Genomic DNA, 17,421 nt, shown 5'->3' with positions numbered 1-17,421 from the left:
ATATTGTGAGCTGATGTGGTTGTCTCATCTCATAAGCCCAAGCTGGGCTGGGATAGTGTCCCTCACCATTGTTTGTCAGGGCTGGGAATGGGTGAGAGAGGAGAGATTTCTTGATGATTACCTGTTCTTTTTATTCCCTCCAGCGGACCTGAGATGGGCCACTGTTGGAAAACAAGATACTGGGATCTTTGTTTTGACCTTGTGTTCTTATGTTCTTACTACACACGGTGAATAACCATCTCATAGTAAAAATAAACAAGATTTTTCAAAACTGGGCTGAAAGTATATCCAATCAGTAAATCTCTCACCCTCCAAGGGGAGTTTGCATGCAGGGCTGAAATGGCCTCTCCATTCCTAATACACATCACAATGTCTTCTTTGAAGATAACTTTGGGCTTAAATTTTTCAGCTTGAACATGAGTTTTTTCTTTAAGAAAGCTGAAATAAACCCCTTTCAGCTATTTCAATGGGCCAGAAGACTCCATTTTAAAAAAAATAAATAAAATCAGTTATCTGTACTCAAACCCAAGAGAGACTTTTTAAATTATATAATTTGGCAAATATTTGTTTTTCCTGTATTTGGAGGGGAAGGGAGAGACAAAGGTTAAATTGTAAGTCTAAGTAAATAGTACACGAGCTACGTACTATATTTGAGTGAGTGACAGAGTCAGCCCTCAAATCCTACCATCTAAACTGCTGAATTTTTGCACAACACACACTTTTTAGTGAAGGAAGCAATAAGGATACATAGTGTCTCACAGGCCTTTTTCCTAAGCATAAACTTCTTCCCAGAGCAGATTGGTGCAACACTAATTTTTAAATGCGCAAGTCAAACAATCTTGAAGTGAAAGTTCTTGCAGTAACAGTAGCCTAGCAACATTGCAGAAATAACTCACCCTTCTTGTACATTTCAGAATCCAGACTGCTAATAGGAGAAAAGGATAACAGCACCAGTTTGAGTTATCATGTTGTCTCATTTCTGGAATCAAATTCCATTGGTTTCCTCCCTAAGCGAAGGAGGGCAAACTGCTCATGCTGCCATCTCCAAAGAGTAAACAGCCTGCTTTCCTGGTGCCAAGACCACATGGAATGCTGGGTGCCCCTTCCTCCCTCTGCCAAGTGTATTCAGGGGAGCTGAAGCTGCTCGACAGGCCTGCAAATCAGGACCCACGTGTTTTCTTTTTGGAGATTGCAGCAGTCTAGACTCAAGTGTACAGAAAGGCTGAGTTCTAGTTTTGAAGAGACTGCATAATACCAAGTGCTCCCTTGGGAGCTAAGGTTGTTGTGGTGAGTGCTCCTCAAAATCCAGGGTTATTCACGGTGGCTAAATAACATTCCAGTTCCTGAGGCAACACTCCTCTGTGGAGCTCTTGCTTCTGTCAGCTGCATTCTCACATCCTTGCACCCTTCTGTACACAACAGACAAAGGTGCCACCCTCATTCCTGCCAGTCCCCAGTAAATGCATGAAAGCACCTAGTCTTGTTGTTAAGACAGTGGACTGGGACTCTAGAGACCTGGGTTCCTTTCAGATTGCCTACATGATCTTGGGCAAGTCACTTAATCTCTGTGTCTCAGCTGACTATCTGTAAAATGGAAGTAATGTTCCTTATTTTGTCTTGTGTATTCATAGGACCCTGCCAATGCAAAATGTGTCATGGACCATGAAATCTGGTGTCCTCTCATGAAATGTGGCTTTTTGTGTGCCTTTACCTTTTGCTATATAGATTTAATGGGCTAGACCAGTATTTCTCAAATTGGCCTCAAGTGGGGGTTCCTGGGGGGACTCAAGGTTATTTTTGTAGGTTCATGCTGTTGCCACTTTTATTTCTGCACTGTCTTCAGAACTGGGCAACTGGAGAGCACTGGTTGTAATGTTAGCTGTGTGCCCAGGTCTGAAGGCAACACCCCAACCAGGAGCAATACAGAAGTAAAGGTGGCGATATCATATCCATGTCACCCTTATTTTTGTACTGCTGCTTCCAGAAATGGGTGAGCAGAGTGTGGTGGCTGCTGATTGAGGGCCCACCTTTGCAGGCAGCAGTGCAGAAGTAAGGGTGTCAATACCATCCCATGCCATCCCTACTTCTTTGCAGATGCTGACAATAGCTCTGCCTCCAGAGCTTGATTCCTGGCCAGCAGCTCCTACTCTCCAGCTGCCGAGCTCTGAAGGCAAGGCTGCTGCCAGCAGTAACGCAGAAGTGAGGGTAGTAATATTGCAATTCTCCTACAATAACCTTGCAGCTCCCACATAACTCCTTGGGCAAGGACCTCTACAATTATAACATTGTGAAATTTCAGATTTAAACAGCTGAAATCATTAAATTTATGGTAGTGTGGATCTATGTATTAGACTGTCTCCTGTGTGTTCATGTAGGGCTCAGGCCAGGCCACCTCAGCTTTACAACTCTAGTTGTTACTGTAGTAAAAGCAATGGTAATGCTAGGTAGGATAGCGCCCTTTCTATCATGAAGACCTACTGAGATGCCGGAGCAGAGTGTAACATAGCAGGTTAGATTCAGTAATTCAGAAATTCCAGTATCTGTGGTTCAGCAGGGGCCTTTAAGTGCACCAGATGAAAATGGGTTATAGGGGGAGGGGTAGCTCAGTGGTTACAGCATTGGCCTTCTAAACCCAAGCCTGTGAGTTCAGCCTTTGAAGGGGCCTTTCAATGTTCTGTGACAGGTTAGGTTTGAAAACAAAAAACCTGTGAGGGATGGTGATAGGTCCTGCTGTGAATACAGGGGAGTGGGCATGATGACCTCTCAGGGACCCTTCCAGCGTTATCAGATATGTATATAAATGACGTTTGGGCTCAGTAGTAGGTTCTGTGCTTAATGTGGGTTGTTTCTGAGCACAGAGGGTAATGAGCTGGAGTTTGTAGTTTGGGATTAGTTTGTAAAATAATGTCTCAGCATTTTCCCATGTGTGTTTGCAGAGGGGTCGTGCGTGGCTGTGGTTGCAGTCCAAGAAAGAGTTACCCGGTGAATCAGTGAAGAGCAGTGGCTGCCTGTCTTTCAGCAGCTCCTGGAACTCCAGCCTGGAGCAGGAGGTGGGGAGTTGGAGGACGAATGAAGAGGTTGCTGTGGAGGAACAAGAGGAAAGCGAGGAAGAGGATAGCAGGCTGGAGTCCAGGGAACCTGTGGTATGGGAGGATGGCCATGAAGAGCTCGAGGAAGAGGCAGGGCAGTGTGAACAAGACAGTCTTCTGCAGTTCCTCTGGGAGGTAGAGCTGCTACAGTGGGAAGCAGGGAGTCTGAAGGACCCAGCCCTCAAAAACCTTGCCTTGGAAACACTGGTTCTCTGAGCATCTGCCATACGTAACTTAATGTGGAGCAAGAGAGACCCCCGCAACCCCCAGAGCCCTCTTAGATGAATTACTGTATTCTCAGAAGAAAGTCCAGGTCTCTACCATATTGAAATAGTGTCTGGCTGGTTGTCTTGCCAATTGGTCTCCTAAGCCCTGATCTTGATATAGAGCCAACCCTTTAAAAGGTGATGATGGGCTGACACTCATTTTGTAATACTCCTGATTTAGATACTGTTATTAGAAGTCCCTGAAGGTGAAAAGGTGGCTGTAATGGAGGAGCCCCAAGGAGTTCATACTGCTGACCCCTTCTCCTATTTACTCATGCTCACATCGTTAGAAATTGATAATGAACTGCTCTGTGTTACAGGTGACCCATCTCATGGAACCTCTCTGCATTAGTGGCACAGACTCTGCACAGAATCAATGGGCTTTCTCTGGCTTTGGGCAGCAAGAGGAAAGGGAAGTCCTGAGCTTCAAGGAAGAAATGGCAGGATCTCTAATTCCAAGAAGGGAAGAAAGGCAGCTGCAAGTCCTTACAGAAGAGGCCAGGGAATTGCACGTCCCAGGAAGAGAGGTTCTGGAGGAGTGGATACCACAGGTCTCAGGAGAGCTGCAGGTCCTGGGCTGGGAGGCTAGAGAAGCTGAGGAACAGGAGATTCTAGGAGGGGAGACAGGAGATCTTCAGGTCCCAGGAGGGAAGGAAGGGAATTCTGGAGAACAAAGGGAGCTGCAGTTTCCAGTGGAGGATGCAGGAGAAATGGAAATGGAAGAGGAAGAGAAGAGCAGAAAGTTGTTTATGGATGAGACTTCCTCAGACGTGAGCGCATTAGAGGAGGTGCTCCCAGGCCATATGAAGGTAAATACATGTCCTCTGAAGGCAGTAGACTGGGGCTCTAGAGACAAGAGTTCTTTTCAGGCTGCCTGTGAGATCTCAGGCAAGTCACTGAATCTCTCTGGATCTCAGAGGACCATGTGTAAAATGAGAACAGTGATCCTCAGTTTGTCTTGTGTATGAAACACTGTCTTAGGTGTGTCCTTGCAGGGCTCATGCCCGGCCATCTCGGCTTCACAGTTCAAGATGTTACTTTACTAAAAGCAATGATCGTGCTGTGTATTATAGCACCTTTCTATCTGTGGACGAGCTGTTTGCTTTGCCAGGTTAGAAATGAGAGGTGAACAATGCCTTTGAGAGTCTGTCTGCCTCTCCTGTGCAGCTAGACGAAGGGTGTCCTGGGCGTGTATCTCTAGGGTTCGCTCCAGTTTCCAAAGTCCCATATAATGGAGCGTTCCTCCATCTCCCTGGGGAGCCTGTTCCACTACCTCAACTCTTACCTCTGGCATATTCCAAGGTGCCCTGTTCTGAGTCAAACCTCTGCTTTTAGTTGAGTGATTGATCATGTCCATTCAGATAGGTGATTACATTCACTGCATGCATGATCATTAGAAAGTTTTCCCTAGTGGTACCTGCCAGGCTTGGATAAATCTGGCCCCTGGAGTGGGGCCAATACAGCAGCATATATATATTGCTACCATCCCTCCACCTACTCACTTCCTTCTTACTGCCAGTGACAGTTGTTGGAGCTGCCTGCTCTTGCTTGTCAAGCACAAATCTAAACCTGTCTTACCCTAGTTACTGTTAGGTTCCAGTTACTAGCTAGTGTTAGTATTAGCATTCCTGTTAGCTAACTCTCTACTCAGGAATTTCACCCCACCCCAGCAGCTTTTTTCCCCGCACCACATGCCAGGATCGCATGGGTTTAAATCTTGCACACGTTGTGGGAAGTCAATGCCCAGAAGTGACCCCACAAATCATATTCGAGGGAAGGACACTGGACTGATAAGTCCCCCGTTTGCCAAAGTTTTCAGCTAAGATCTAAGGGGAGGGACTGTCACCTCAAACTGCCATGGATGGGGACTGCACTGAGATCTCAGGCGTGACACCTCAATGCCAAAGAGAGGCTGAGCAAAAGGGCATTGTCACCTCTCCCCTGTGTTCCCACAGGGTACGAGCACTCAGCACTGCTCATAGTCTCTGAAACTGCATAAAAAGATGATGGACCCACATCAGTCCCCAACTAGGCCTGCGTACAGGAGCTCCATGGAGGCAAGACTAGAGCAACAGGCCTCAGCACCGTTGACTTCAGCTCCCAGAAGGAGTTCATTGAGTCCAGTGCTGGTTGATTCACCTGTCAGGGAGGTCTTGGAGGAGGATGTGAATCTCCCCTTCACACCTGAGGCCACGCATGATCTCATGGAGCCGACAGTGCTATGCAGAGCCATCCTGGCAGCACAAACCTTGGCACCACTGGTGGCCATGACCATGGCACGGGCTACTGTACTGGCTCTGGCACCATCCATGTCTCTGCTTGCAGCATCACTATCAGCAGCTGCTGTGGCACCTTGGAGCACTCTGCTGGCCCTGGCCCAGGCCACTTTCATGGTGCCTACTTCGGCACTGACCATTCACCATGGGAAACCATTTGCAGAGTAGCAACAGTCCTCATTACCCAGCATCAACTGGATTGGCATTGCAGAGGTCTAAGTCTGAATACTCCTCGGACCTTGGGGAGTCATCTGTGTTGGGCCAAAGCAATTATAGATCCCACTCCTCACATTGTTCCAGCACCATTCCTGGCACCATGTGAACCATTAAAATCGCAAGCCCCACCTCTTGGCCCAGTGCCATTCACAATGCCATTCAGTGCCCATTTGGGCCCCTTCAGGGCTCATCAGGCTGAAGGCCATGGTTTCAGGGGAGCTTTGGTGGGACTGATCTCTTGAGGTCCCCCTTCTGCTTCCGCAGCTTTACACACAGTGGCAGCCCCTCCCCACCAGATCAGATGCCACTGATGGCTTCAGAGACAACACCTGTGGCTTCAGGGCTGGTATTGGAGGCTTATTTTGAGAGCACTCACTCTGTCACACCTTGTCAGGGCACTCCACCTTAGGAGCCATTGTGGGAACCCAGTGACCAGAAGGATCCTGTACCCAAAGCCTCATCATTTTCTTCACAGGACAAAGCTGTGGCAAGGGCCTCCACCATATTCCTGCTGACCAAGGACCTGAAGGGACACCAGGACCTCCTCTGCAGGTTGGCTAAAAACCTGAAACTACAGTCAGAGGAGGTTGTCAAGGAACCAGGCCCCATGGTCAGTAACCTCACGCCAGAAGGTCCCTCCGGAGTAGCATGGCCACTCATTAAAGCCATTATTACCAACACTAGAGTTCTAGATTTTATGACGAATTCCAGTCTCCATACCATCTACAGCCACACACAGCCCATCTGCAAACCCATATGAGGACAGGCTAAGAAATGTTGTTTCCCATGTAGGTTACAAAATCCTATTTACACACCCAACCACAGGGAGTGACAGGGTCAACCAGCGTCTGCCCCCAAATCCCAAGAAGCCAGAAAATTGGATCTGTTTGGCCACAAGGTCTGTGCAGCGGGATGACTTCAACTATGTGTAGCAAACCAGCAGGTAGTGCTTAGTCATTATGAGTTTAATACCTGATTCTTGCTTGGGAAATTCCAGGAATTACTCACAGTAGATTTCTGACAGGAGTGTGGGGCTGTGCTGGAAGAGGGCAAGATCTCGTCCCAGTCAGCTTTACCAGTGACGTTAGACTCCACTGACTCTGCAGCACATGCCATGATGACCAGCGTGGTAATGCACCAGTGCTTGACTGTAGGTGTCTGGCATCCCCACAGAAGTCCAGAACATCATATGAGACCTCCCATGTGATTGTGCGGGGGTGTTCACAGCTAAAACAGACTCCCAACTACACTCAAGTCCCTGGAGAGTCACACTCCTGCTCCCCAGAGAAGACTGTTCAAACCCCAAACTCCTTTACGGTTTAATTCTGGTCCACCCAGACAGGATAATATAAAAGGCGGGGCGGAAACAGCAGCTGTCACTGATCTCAGTCATCCTCTGACTGGGGGCAGCAATCTAATAAACTCCTGCAGGGACCAGCAGCCAGCTTTTGAAGGTGCTGCCAGGGACAGAGTACCAGTTATATGCCCGGATTGTCTTTTCTTTGTGAATTATTTGTCCCGATTCTACCAGGCCTGGGCCTACATCTGATTGCTGGGTTCTGAGCATGGTGAGGTCAGGATACTCATTCCTGTTCTGCACCCTCCCACTGCCTTTCCAGGCCTTCTTCAGGGAACCCTTTCATGAGGTGCAGTCACTTTTCAACTTAGGGGGTATAGATGAGATTCTTCAGGAGTTTTAGGGCAGGGGGTTTAAGTCTCGATATTTCCTCATCCCCAAGACCTAGAGTGGACTACACCCAATCCTAGACCTCAGGGGCCAAGAGGTTCCATATGTTCTCTCTGGCCTCCATTGTCCCTTCCGGGATCCGGGAGACTGATATACCACCCTTCATGTAGAAGATGTGTACTTTCATACAGCCATCATTCTGGCCCACTGGAGAGTTCTACATTTCATGATGGGACACAGACATTACCAATCCAGAGTACTCCAATTTGGTCTATTGTCAGCCTCTCGTACTTTCACAGAGTCACAGCCTACCGCCTACACAGCCACAGATACAGGTATACATTTTGACACCTGTACAGCATAGAATTCATGGGCCCCTTTCTTAGAGAGTCACGAGTGGCCAGAACTGCATCCGAGAATCAATTCCAGACCCTGAAAACCATTATCAAGACTCTGCCAATTCCCCACAACTGTGCAGAATTGCATGGTGACATGCGCGTATACAGCCCAGCATGCCAGATTACAACTCAAACCTCTTCGGTCATAGCTAGCACAGATGCCCAAACCCAGCCATGCTCCCCTGCACATGGTAGTAACCCTTCCTCCGTCTGTCCTGTCCCAAAGCTGCAATGTGTGTTAGTCTGCGCCGGGGTACCATTTGCTAGACGTCATCTGATAATGATGCTGGTCACAGATGCCTCGACACTAGGGTGAGGGGCACACCTGTGGAAGATCAGGGCACAGGTCCTAGGGTCACAAAGTGAGTTAGCCCTGCTCATCAATGCGAAGGAATTCAGGGCAGCGTGGCGGGCATGAATGAGGGTCTCATGTCTTTGTCAAGACATATTGTGATTTGGCAAAGGTGCACATTTTCTCACATAAGTCCCGATTCAGAACAGCTGGAGGGCAGTGATATGGTCCTCTGTACATACTGTTGCAACTCATTATGGCATCTCTCGGCACACCAGGGATGACGCTGCCTTTGGTAGGGCAGTTCTGCAGTCAGTGACCAGTTGAACTCTGACCTGTCCTCCAGGAGCACTGCGTGGAAGTCACCTATTGGAATGGACATAAGCATTCCCTTGAAGAAGAAAAGACACTTGCCTACATCTTGTAACTATTGTTCTTCAAAAGATGTTGCTCAGGTCCATTACAAATCCCACCTGCCTCCCCTATTTCAGAATAATCTGGCAAGCAGGAACTAAAGAGATGGGTAGGTTGGCAGTGGCATATATACACTGCCATGCTGGTGCCATCCAGGGCCTCCACCACTAACCCATGGATATTACTAGGGAAAACTTTCAGATAATTGTGCATGCAATGCACACACATATATTGGAATGAACATGAACAAGACCTCTCGAAAACAACAGTTAAGAAAGGTAGAAAACCATCTTTTGTAGCATTCGACGTAACACTTTTCTCTGTACTACGTGGACAGTGGACTAGGACTTTGTGTTTCATCCAATATGGTGATTCATGTGTTCCAAGGCAAGCTTGGAGTTGGCTAGAACTGCCCCTGGTTATCTTCTTTATGTGCATGCTCAGGAATCGAAGGTTGCTATGGGTACTGATGTGGTAAGAACGGATGTATCCAGGATGGGATTCTTCTGAGTTGGTTGGTCTATTGCATATTTGAAAGAGGAAGTGATTTAATTAAATATCATGGAACTGGAAGAGACCTGGAGAGGTCATCGTGTCCAGTCCCCTGCCCTCACAGCAGGACCCCTCATAGAATCATAGAACAATAGAGCTGAAAGAGACCTAAAAAAGCCATCGAGTCCAGCCCCCTGCTCTAAGCAGGACCAAACCCATCAGATCAGCCCAGCCAGGGCTTTGTCGAGGTGAGACTTAAACACCTCCAGGGATGGAGACTCCACTACTTCCCTGGGTAGACCATTCCAGTGCTTCACCACCCTCCTAATGAAAAAGTTTTTCCTAATGTTCAACCTGGACCTTTCCAACCGCATCTTGAGACCATTGTTCCATGTTGTGCCATCCATGACCACTGTGAACAGCCTCTTTGCAGCCTCTCTTCAGTAAGTTGACGGCTGTTATCAAGTCCCCCCTCAGTCTTCTCTTCTGCAGACTAAACAGTCCCAATTCCCTCAACCTTTCTTCATAAGCCATATGCTCCAGGCCCCTAATTATTTTGGTCGCCCTCCGCTGGACCCTCTCCAGTGTATCCACATCCTTCCTATAAATGGGGGCCCAGAACTGGACACAGTACTCCAGATGCGGCATCACCAAAGCCAAATAAAGAAGAATAATCACTTCTCTGGATCTACTGGCAATGCTCCTCTTGATGCAACCTAATATGCTATGAGCCTTCTTGGCTACAACGGCACGCTGTTGACTCATGTCCAGCTTCTCATCCACTACAACTGCCAGATTCTTTTCTAGAAAACTACTACCGAGCCAGTCGGACTCCAGCCTGTAACAATGCTTGGGATTCTTCCAGCCCAAGTGCAGGACTCTGCACTTGTCCTTATTGAATCTCATCAGATTTCTTGCAGCCCAGTCTTCCAATTTGTCTAAGTCAGTCTGGACCCTGTCCCTACCCTCCAGCATATCTATCTCTCCCCCTACCTTAGTGTCATCCGCAAACTTGCTGAGGGTGCAATCCAACCCCTTATCCAGGTCATTGATAAATATGTTGAACAGAACAGGACCCAGAACTGAACTTTGGGGCACTCCACTAGAAACCAACCGCCATCCCTGCATTGAGCCGTTGATCACTGCCTACTGGGCCTGACGTTCTAGCCAGCTTTCTATCCATCTTACCGTCCATTTATCCAATCCACATTCCTTTCAGTTGCCGACAAGAATATTGTGGGAGACCATATCAAAAGGTTTGCTAAAGTCCAGATAAATCACATCCATTGATTTTCCCCTATCCACGGAGCCAGTTATCTCATTGTAGAAACTAATCACATTGGTCAGGCATGACTTGCCCTTCATGAATCCATGCAGACTATTCCTGATCACTGTCCCCTCCTCCAAGTGCCTCAAAATGACTTCATTGAGGAGCTCCTCCATGATATTTTCCAGGGACTGATGTAAGACTGACCAGCCTATACTTCCCTGGATCATCCTTCTTCCCTTTTTTAAAGATGGGCCCTACATTTGCCTTTTTCCAATCGTCCGGGATCTCTCCCGATCTCCACGACTTTTCAAAGATAACGGCCAAGGGCTTGTCAATGACACATGCGAACTCCCTCAGAACTCTCGGATGAATTAGGTCCGGGCCCATCGATTTATATACATTTAGCCTTTTTAGATATCTCCTAACCTGTTCTTTCCCCACCAAAGGCTGTCCACCTTCATCCCACAATGCGTCACTTATCGCATTAGTCCGGGAGCTGTCTTTGTCCGTGAAGACAGAGGCAAAGAAAGCATGAAGTACTTCAGCTTTCCCTACATCATCTGTCACTGGGTTACGTCCCTCATACAGTAGGGGCCCCACACCCTCTCTGATCACCTTCTTCTTGGTAACATGTCTGTAAAAACTTTTCTTGTTATCCTTCACATTCCTCCCGAGTTGCAATTCCAGTTGCGCTTTTGCCTTCCTGATGACCTCCCTACATTCTCGAGCTATATGTTTATACCCCTCCCTAGACATCTGTCCCAGTTTCCACTTTTTGTAAGCTCCCTTTTTGTGCCCAAGTTTTCCAAGGATTTCCCCATTAAGCCCGTCTGGTCTCCTACCCAGACAGCCTCTTACTTAAGAATCCTGTATTTTCTTCTCCTTTACCTGCCTGGAGAACTCCCTCTCTAACTCCCTGTTCACAGGCTCACCTGGCTGGACACTGCTGTATAAAGCCCTGAACTGCCTCAAAGTCCCTCCCCTTACTGAGGCTCAGCCAATCAGCAGAGGCTTCTAGATAACAAGCTTATTTAGAAGCCAACAGATTCCAACTGCCAGTTCCAGTCCACCCTCCGTGGGTGGGCGGGGGGAACAACCACCACACACCACAGAACAGAAAAGCACCACAGCCACAGCCAGAAAGCCCCAAACACAACACACACACACAGAGAGCCTCTTACTTAAGAATCCTGTATTTCCTTCTCCTTTACCTGCCTGGAGAACTCCCTCTCCATCATCCCTGATAGATTTTTTTTTTAAATCTAAGCTGCCCCAGACCCTTGAAAGGCCCCCTCAAGAACTGAACTCAACCCTGGGTTTAAAAGGCCAATGTGCTAACCACTGAATGTTCCTTCCCTAAATGAGGTATTGGATCTTTTGCAAAGGAAGCGAACCATGACTCTCCAACAGCCAGGAAAACTTTGGCTCTGATTCACACATAGAATCATAGAACACTAGGACTGGAAGGGACCTCGAGAGGCCATCGAGTCCAGCCCCCTGCCCCAACGGCAGGACCAAGTACTGTCTAAACCATCCCTGATAGACATCTACCTAACCTGTTCTTAAATATCTCCAGCAATGGAGATTCCACAACCTCCCTTGGCAATTTATTCCACTGTTTGACCGCCCTGACAGTTAGGACTTTTTCCTAATGTCCAACCTAAACTTCCCTTGCTGCAGTTTAAGCCCGTTGCCTCTTGTTCTATCCTCAGAGGCCAAGAAGAACAAGTTTTCTCCTTCCTCCTTATGACTCCCTTTTAGATACCTGAAAACCGCTATCATGTCTCCCCTCAATCTTCTCTTTTCCAAACTAAACAAGCTCGGTTCTTTCAACCTTTTTTCGTAGGTCACATTCTCTGACCTTTAATCATTCTTGTCGCTCTTTTCTGGACCCTCTCTAGTTTCTCCATATCTTTTTTGAAGTGCGGTGCCGAGAACTGGACACAATACTCCAGCTGAGGCCTAACCAGCGCAGAGTAGAGATTCTTGAGTTAACATCTTGAGTTGACATTCTTTTAAGGTGTCCAAAACTTCCTGAGGCATGACTTTGCAATTTGCTCGGTAGCAGCAAAAGCTCCTGCATTCTGAGAATCATTCCTGACTGTGCTTAAGCAGTTCAGCAAATTGGGGTGATAACTTTTCAGAGTGCAGTGCAGGGTTCTGCTGTGACTACAGGCCAGTCACCTCACTAGACTCTGAACAGTCAGGATCACATCTCTGTTTCCTGGTAAGCTGTTTTAGTAGCTTCCTGATCACTGGTTCTGCAATATCCTGCTTGACCTGTCCTTGTTTGCCAAGGTATCAATATTTGTTTCTTGGTGACCATATGCCTTAGCTACCAAATCCTCCCACCTTCCTTTTCCTTGGCTAGTTTATCATCTCCCCCTGCCATGTGTCTGCTTCCTCACTTTTATACCAGCATGTCCACTCGTGGTGACTGAAACTGCTAACTAAGCCCCCAGGATTCTCCTCCAGAATAAGAACCAGCTCAAACCTGAGTTTATGAGCTACACAATTTCCCTGCAATACAGTATTCCCTCCATGGCCATTTCATTTGCGCTACTGGTCAGGCCCCTTCCGTTGCTTCTCCTTGTAGCAGCCAGTCATTCTGCTTCATTGTTTTCTCTGGACCTCCTCCATATACTGCTACTCATTTCTTGACTGACCTGCAGAAGGTAATGTCCCTGGGCACTGCTCTTTGGGACTGCCTCATTGATAGAGTAGAATCACTCTCTGAGCTCCTGTAGCGTGAGGACGGTATGGTGAGGGGATTGGCCACCCATCTTCACTGGACTGAAAGGCTGAAAGTGAGTGTCAGATGCACAGACGGAGCTCACTGCTAAGGACAGCTCCTGCAGGGTAGAGACTCAATTTTTGTCCATCTGCTGTATTGGCTTCCGAGAGACCATGAAGGCCCTGCCTTGAAGCTTGGTGGTAGTAAGGGCACATGAGGCAAATCTGGCCCTTGGCTGGGTGATTCCAGTTGATCTGTTGCTTTGCCAGGGAGCTCTGTCATGGAGGTACCCAGCCTTGCGGTGTTACTCTTCCTTTCTGTCTTTTCCCAGGGGGATGTTCTGAAGCAGTCTGAAGAGTACACTCAGGGTGAGAGCCACTTACTGGAGGGAGACAACAATCGCTCTGCGTGTGGTGACAGTGATACCTGCAGTCCTAGAGTGTCCCTGGTAGACATCAGTCCCTTGAGCCCAGCCTCCTCACAGTTGTGAGTAGCACAGTCTTGGGTCTGGTTTGGGTCAGAGTCTGGTAGGTGCTGCTGAGGTCATCACCTCTTCACTCCACCTTTGTGCTGGAGAATGGACCTGTCTCCATGGGCCCAATCCAGGGAGTACATACGTGGAGGGGATCATGTGAGGGAAGGTGATTGAAAGAGAGGCCCTGGCTGCCTAGATGGTGACAGGGCTTTAACCTTTCAATGATAGTCATATTGCAGTTTAAGTGAAATGGGGGATGGAACCAAACGTAGAGGAAACCCAAGAGTTTCTTTTGGGGTGACCTGTCTAAGCCTGACTGAGGGTCATGCTCTGCCAGGCACAAGAGTCCAGTCCCACTCGCGGATGGAGATGTGCAGGGGCAACCACAGCCACCATGTCGGGGGCCAGGCAGGAGTGTGTGTAACAGGCAGGCTCTGTTACACACCAGAGCCGCTGGTCTGACTCGCCAAAGGAAATGATGCAGCAGAGCATAAAATAAAATCTGTCCCTTCAGGACAGAAATCAGAAAAAACAGGAACGGAAACCAGGAACCAAAAGCGATCACGATACAGTCCCTTGCCCGACTTTGGTTTGTGGCTTCCTACCCAGGTCTGGACTCAGCTTCCTGGCCACTTCTCAGAGCTGCCCTGAATCACATCACCCCACCTGTAATTGCCATCTGCAGTCCTGCACCTTCCTGTGCCTCAAATCCTGTCCCATGGCTCGTTTGCCACTCCTGTGACGTCGTGGCCTAACGGTAATAACACTGTGTACCAGACACCCCACAACCAGAGCCATCACTGCCTCTTCCTCTGGAGATATTCATACAGCCTAGAACATCTCATTGCACAGAGGGAAAGACGAAAGACTAAGCTCCTTGTCCTGCTTCATTCATTTCACAAGTATTCCCAAGCTTGTAGCCCAAGGACCCAGACACCTTTGAAGGGACAGGCAGTGAGTTCTGTGAACTAGGGTCTCAGCCTGGCAAGGGGGCTAGGTGTGATGTAGAGTGAATTATGGGAACCGGAGGGCTGCAACAAGGACAAGCTCTAACTCTGCAAAGGGACCTAGACATTGTTAATGTTTAGGTGCCTAGAATATGAACGGAATCTGCAAAGCCTGGATCAGGTGCCAAGTGTCTCTAAACAGGTGTCTAAAAATGGGATCCACAGAACATCTGCATGCTATACTGACACTGCCTGAGCTGGGCAATTGGAGAGGCTGGGGAGAGGAAAGTACCCTAAGCCTCATCCTCTCACAGCATTCAGTTCCTAAGTCCAGGGTGTCCAGAAGCACCTGTCTCTGCTTAAAAAAAACAAAAAAGCAGTCACGTAGCACTGTAAAGACTGACAGAATAATTTATTAGGTGAGGAGCCTTGGTAGGACAGACCCACTTCTTCAGATCATAGCCATACCAGAACGGACTCAATATATAAAGCACAGAGGTCCAAAAATTGCTATCAATGTTGACAAATCAGAAAAATTGTTATCAAGGTTGGCAAATCAGAAGAGCAGAGGGGCGGCAGGAGGCAGGTGTGGGGTGGGGAAGTTAAGAGTTAGATAAAACAAAGTATGTAAAAGAGTCCTTATAATGGGCCAGGTAATTGCTGTCCTGGTTCAAGCCACGTGTTAGTGTGTCCAATTTAAATATAAATGACAGTTCTGAGCATTCCCTCTCTAAATGGTTGTTAAAGTTCCTTTTAAGTAAAATGCAGACTTTCAGGTCATTAACAGAATTGCCCACTTCATTAAAGTGGTGGATGACAGGTTTGTGTGTTAGGAGATTTTTGGTGTCTGTTTTGTGTCTATTCATTCTTTATCAAAGAGTGTTTACAGTCTGTCCTATATAAATGGTCAAAACAAAAAGCAGTCAAGTAGCACTTTAAAGACTAGCAAAATAGTTCATTAGGTGAGCTTTCGTGGGACAGACCCACTTCTTCAGACCATAGAAGTGGGTCTGTCCCACGAAAGCTCACCTTATAAACTATTTTGCTAGTCTTTAAAGTGCTACTTGACTGCTTTTTGTTTTGATAGTGTATAGACTAGCAGGGCTTCCTCTCTGTTACTATATAAATGGTGTGTGGGCATTGTTGGCACATGATGGCATATATGATGTTAGTTGAGGAACAGGAGAATGTGCCTGTGATTCTGTGAATAACCTGGTTAGGTCCAGTGACGGCATCTCCAGAATAGATTTGTGGACAAAGTTGGCAACGGGGCTTGTTGCAAGGAAAAGTTCCAGGATTAGTATTATTGTGGTATAGCCTGGGTTGCTAGTGAGAATCCTCATAAGGCTGGGAGGTTGTCTATAGGAAAGAACAGGCCTGTCACCTAGGGTCTTCTGGAGTGTAGCATCCTGATTTAGGGTAGGTTGTAGGTCTTTAATGATGCATTGCAGTGGTTTGAATTGGGGGCTATAGGTAATGACCAGTGGTGTTCTGTTATTGACTTTTTGGGCCTATCTTGGAGTGGGCTATTCTGTTAATGACCTGATTCTGTGTTTTACTGAAAAGAAACTTTAACAACCATTTACAGAGGGAATGCTCAGAACTGTCTTTTTTTCAAATTCGACACACTAACACATGGTTTGAACTAGGACAGCAATTACCTGGCCCATTGTAAGGACTCTTTTGCATACTTTGTTTTATGTCTTAAGTTCCCCACCCCGCACCCCGATCCTGCCACCCCTCTGCTCTTCTGATTTGCTAACCTTGATAACAATTTTTCTGATTTGTCAATGTTGATAGCAATTTTTGGACCTCTGTGCTTTATATATTGAGTCTGTTCTGGTATGGCTATGATCTGAAGAAGTAGGTCTGTCCCACCAAAGCTCATCGCCTAATAATTTATTCTGTTAGTCTTTAAAGTGCTACTGGACTGCTTTTTTGTTTTGATAGAATAGACTAATACGGCTCTCTGTCACTGTCTCTGCTTGTGAGCCACAGCCAGGTGCCCTCTCCTGGAATCAGGTGACTTAGGCCTTCTGTACAGAGTCATAGATTTCAAGGCCAGAAGACCACACTGTGATCTTGTTTATCCTCCTGCAGAGCACCCTGACATACTAACAAGAGAATTTCCTCCAAATACTGCCTAGGGCAGATCCAATCAAACTTCTGATTTCACAGTACACACTGGGACATGAGAAACCCCAGGTCCCCCTCTGAAGAATGAAACGGAGTTCCTCCTTATGCTATAGATCCACTCTCACTTGTGCTCTGATCTTATTTGTATCTGATTTGTTAATACAAAGGGGAATGGTTTCAGCAAGCGAGACTGAGAAGCTCTTGCCTCAGGCTGTCCAGTACCTCAGTGGTCAGGGTCCTCACCAGAGAGCAAATTCCTTTGCTTCACCAAGTAGCAAGGGACACTGACCCTAGGTCTCCCACCTCCCAGGTGTGTACCTTAAGCACTGGGCTAAAGCCCATAAAAGAGTCTGCTACCCTCTCCCCCGGCCTTGCTGTGCAGGGCAGCCATATTCTGAGCATGCCTCCCGGCTGGCACCCTGTGGCAAGCCACACAGCCACGTGCCTGTTTCCCTTGGTCTGAGGAGCTCATTGTTATACATACATGAGATGACATCCAGACACTCGACTCTGGCAGAAGAGTTCATCCCCAGGGGCAGGAACTGAGTTCCTTAGGGAACTTTTACAGTCTGGTGATTTTTGGCACCTAGTGTGTTAGGTAGCAGGCACAGCTGAGCAGGAGATGCGTGGATCACAGCTGTGCCTAAAGTCCCTTCATGGATGTGAGCAAAAGAGATTCTTCACAACACAGTGAGAGAGAGATGTGGGCCAGCAGCTCTAGCAGGAGCT

At 47.6% G+C, this 17,421-nt stretch overlaps 1 protein-coding gene across 1 annotated transcript in view; it reads left to right on the top strand.

The window, feature by feature from the left end:
- Nucleotides 1-17,421, top strand: part of LOC142021394 (bromodomain-containing protein 8-like) — a 38,407-nt gene that overhangs the window by 976 nt on the left and 20,010 nt on the right. Inside the window, exons 2-4 of the mRNA XM_075010125.1 lie at nucleotides 2,914-3,224; nucleotides 3,676-4,164; nucleotides 13,466-13,620. Of these exons, the coding sequence (XP_074866226.1) occupies nucleotides 2,914-3,224; nucleotides 3,676-4,164; nucleotides 13,466-13,620 (955 nt within the window). The remainder of the gene's footprint in view (nucleotides 1-2,913; nucleotides 3,225-3,675; nucleotides 4,165-13,465; nucleotides 13,621-17,421) is intronic.

This window comes from Carettochelys insculpta, chromosome 15 (assembly GCF_033958435.1).
Source record: "Carettochelys insculpta isolate YL-2023 chromosome 15, ASM3395843v1, whole genome shotgun sequence".
Classification (NCBI taxonomy): Eukaryota; Metazoa; Chordata; order Testudines; family Carettochelyidae; genus Carettochelys; species Carettochelys insculpta.
This window is presented reverse-complemented; position numbering and strand designations above follow the sequence as displayed.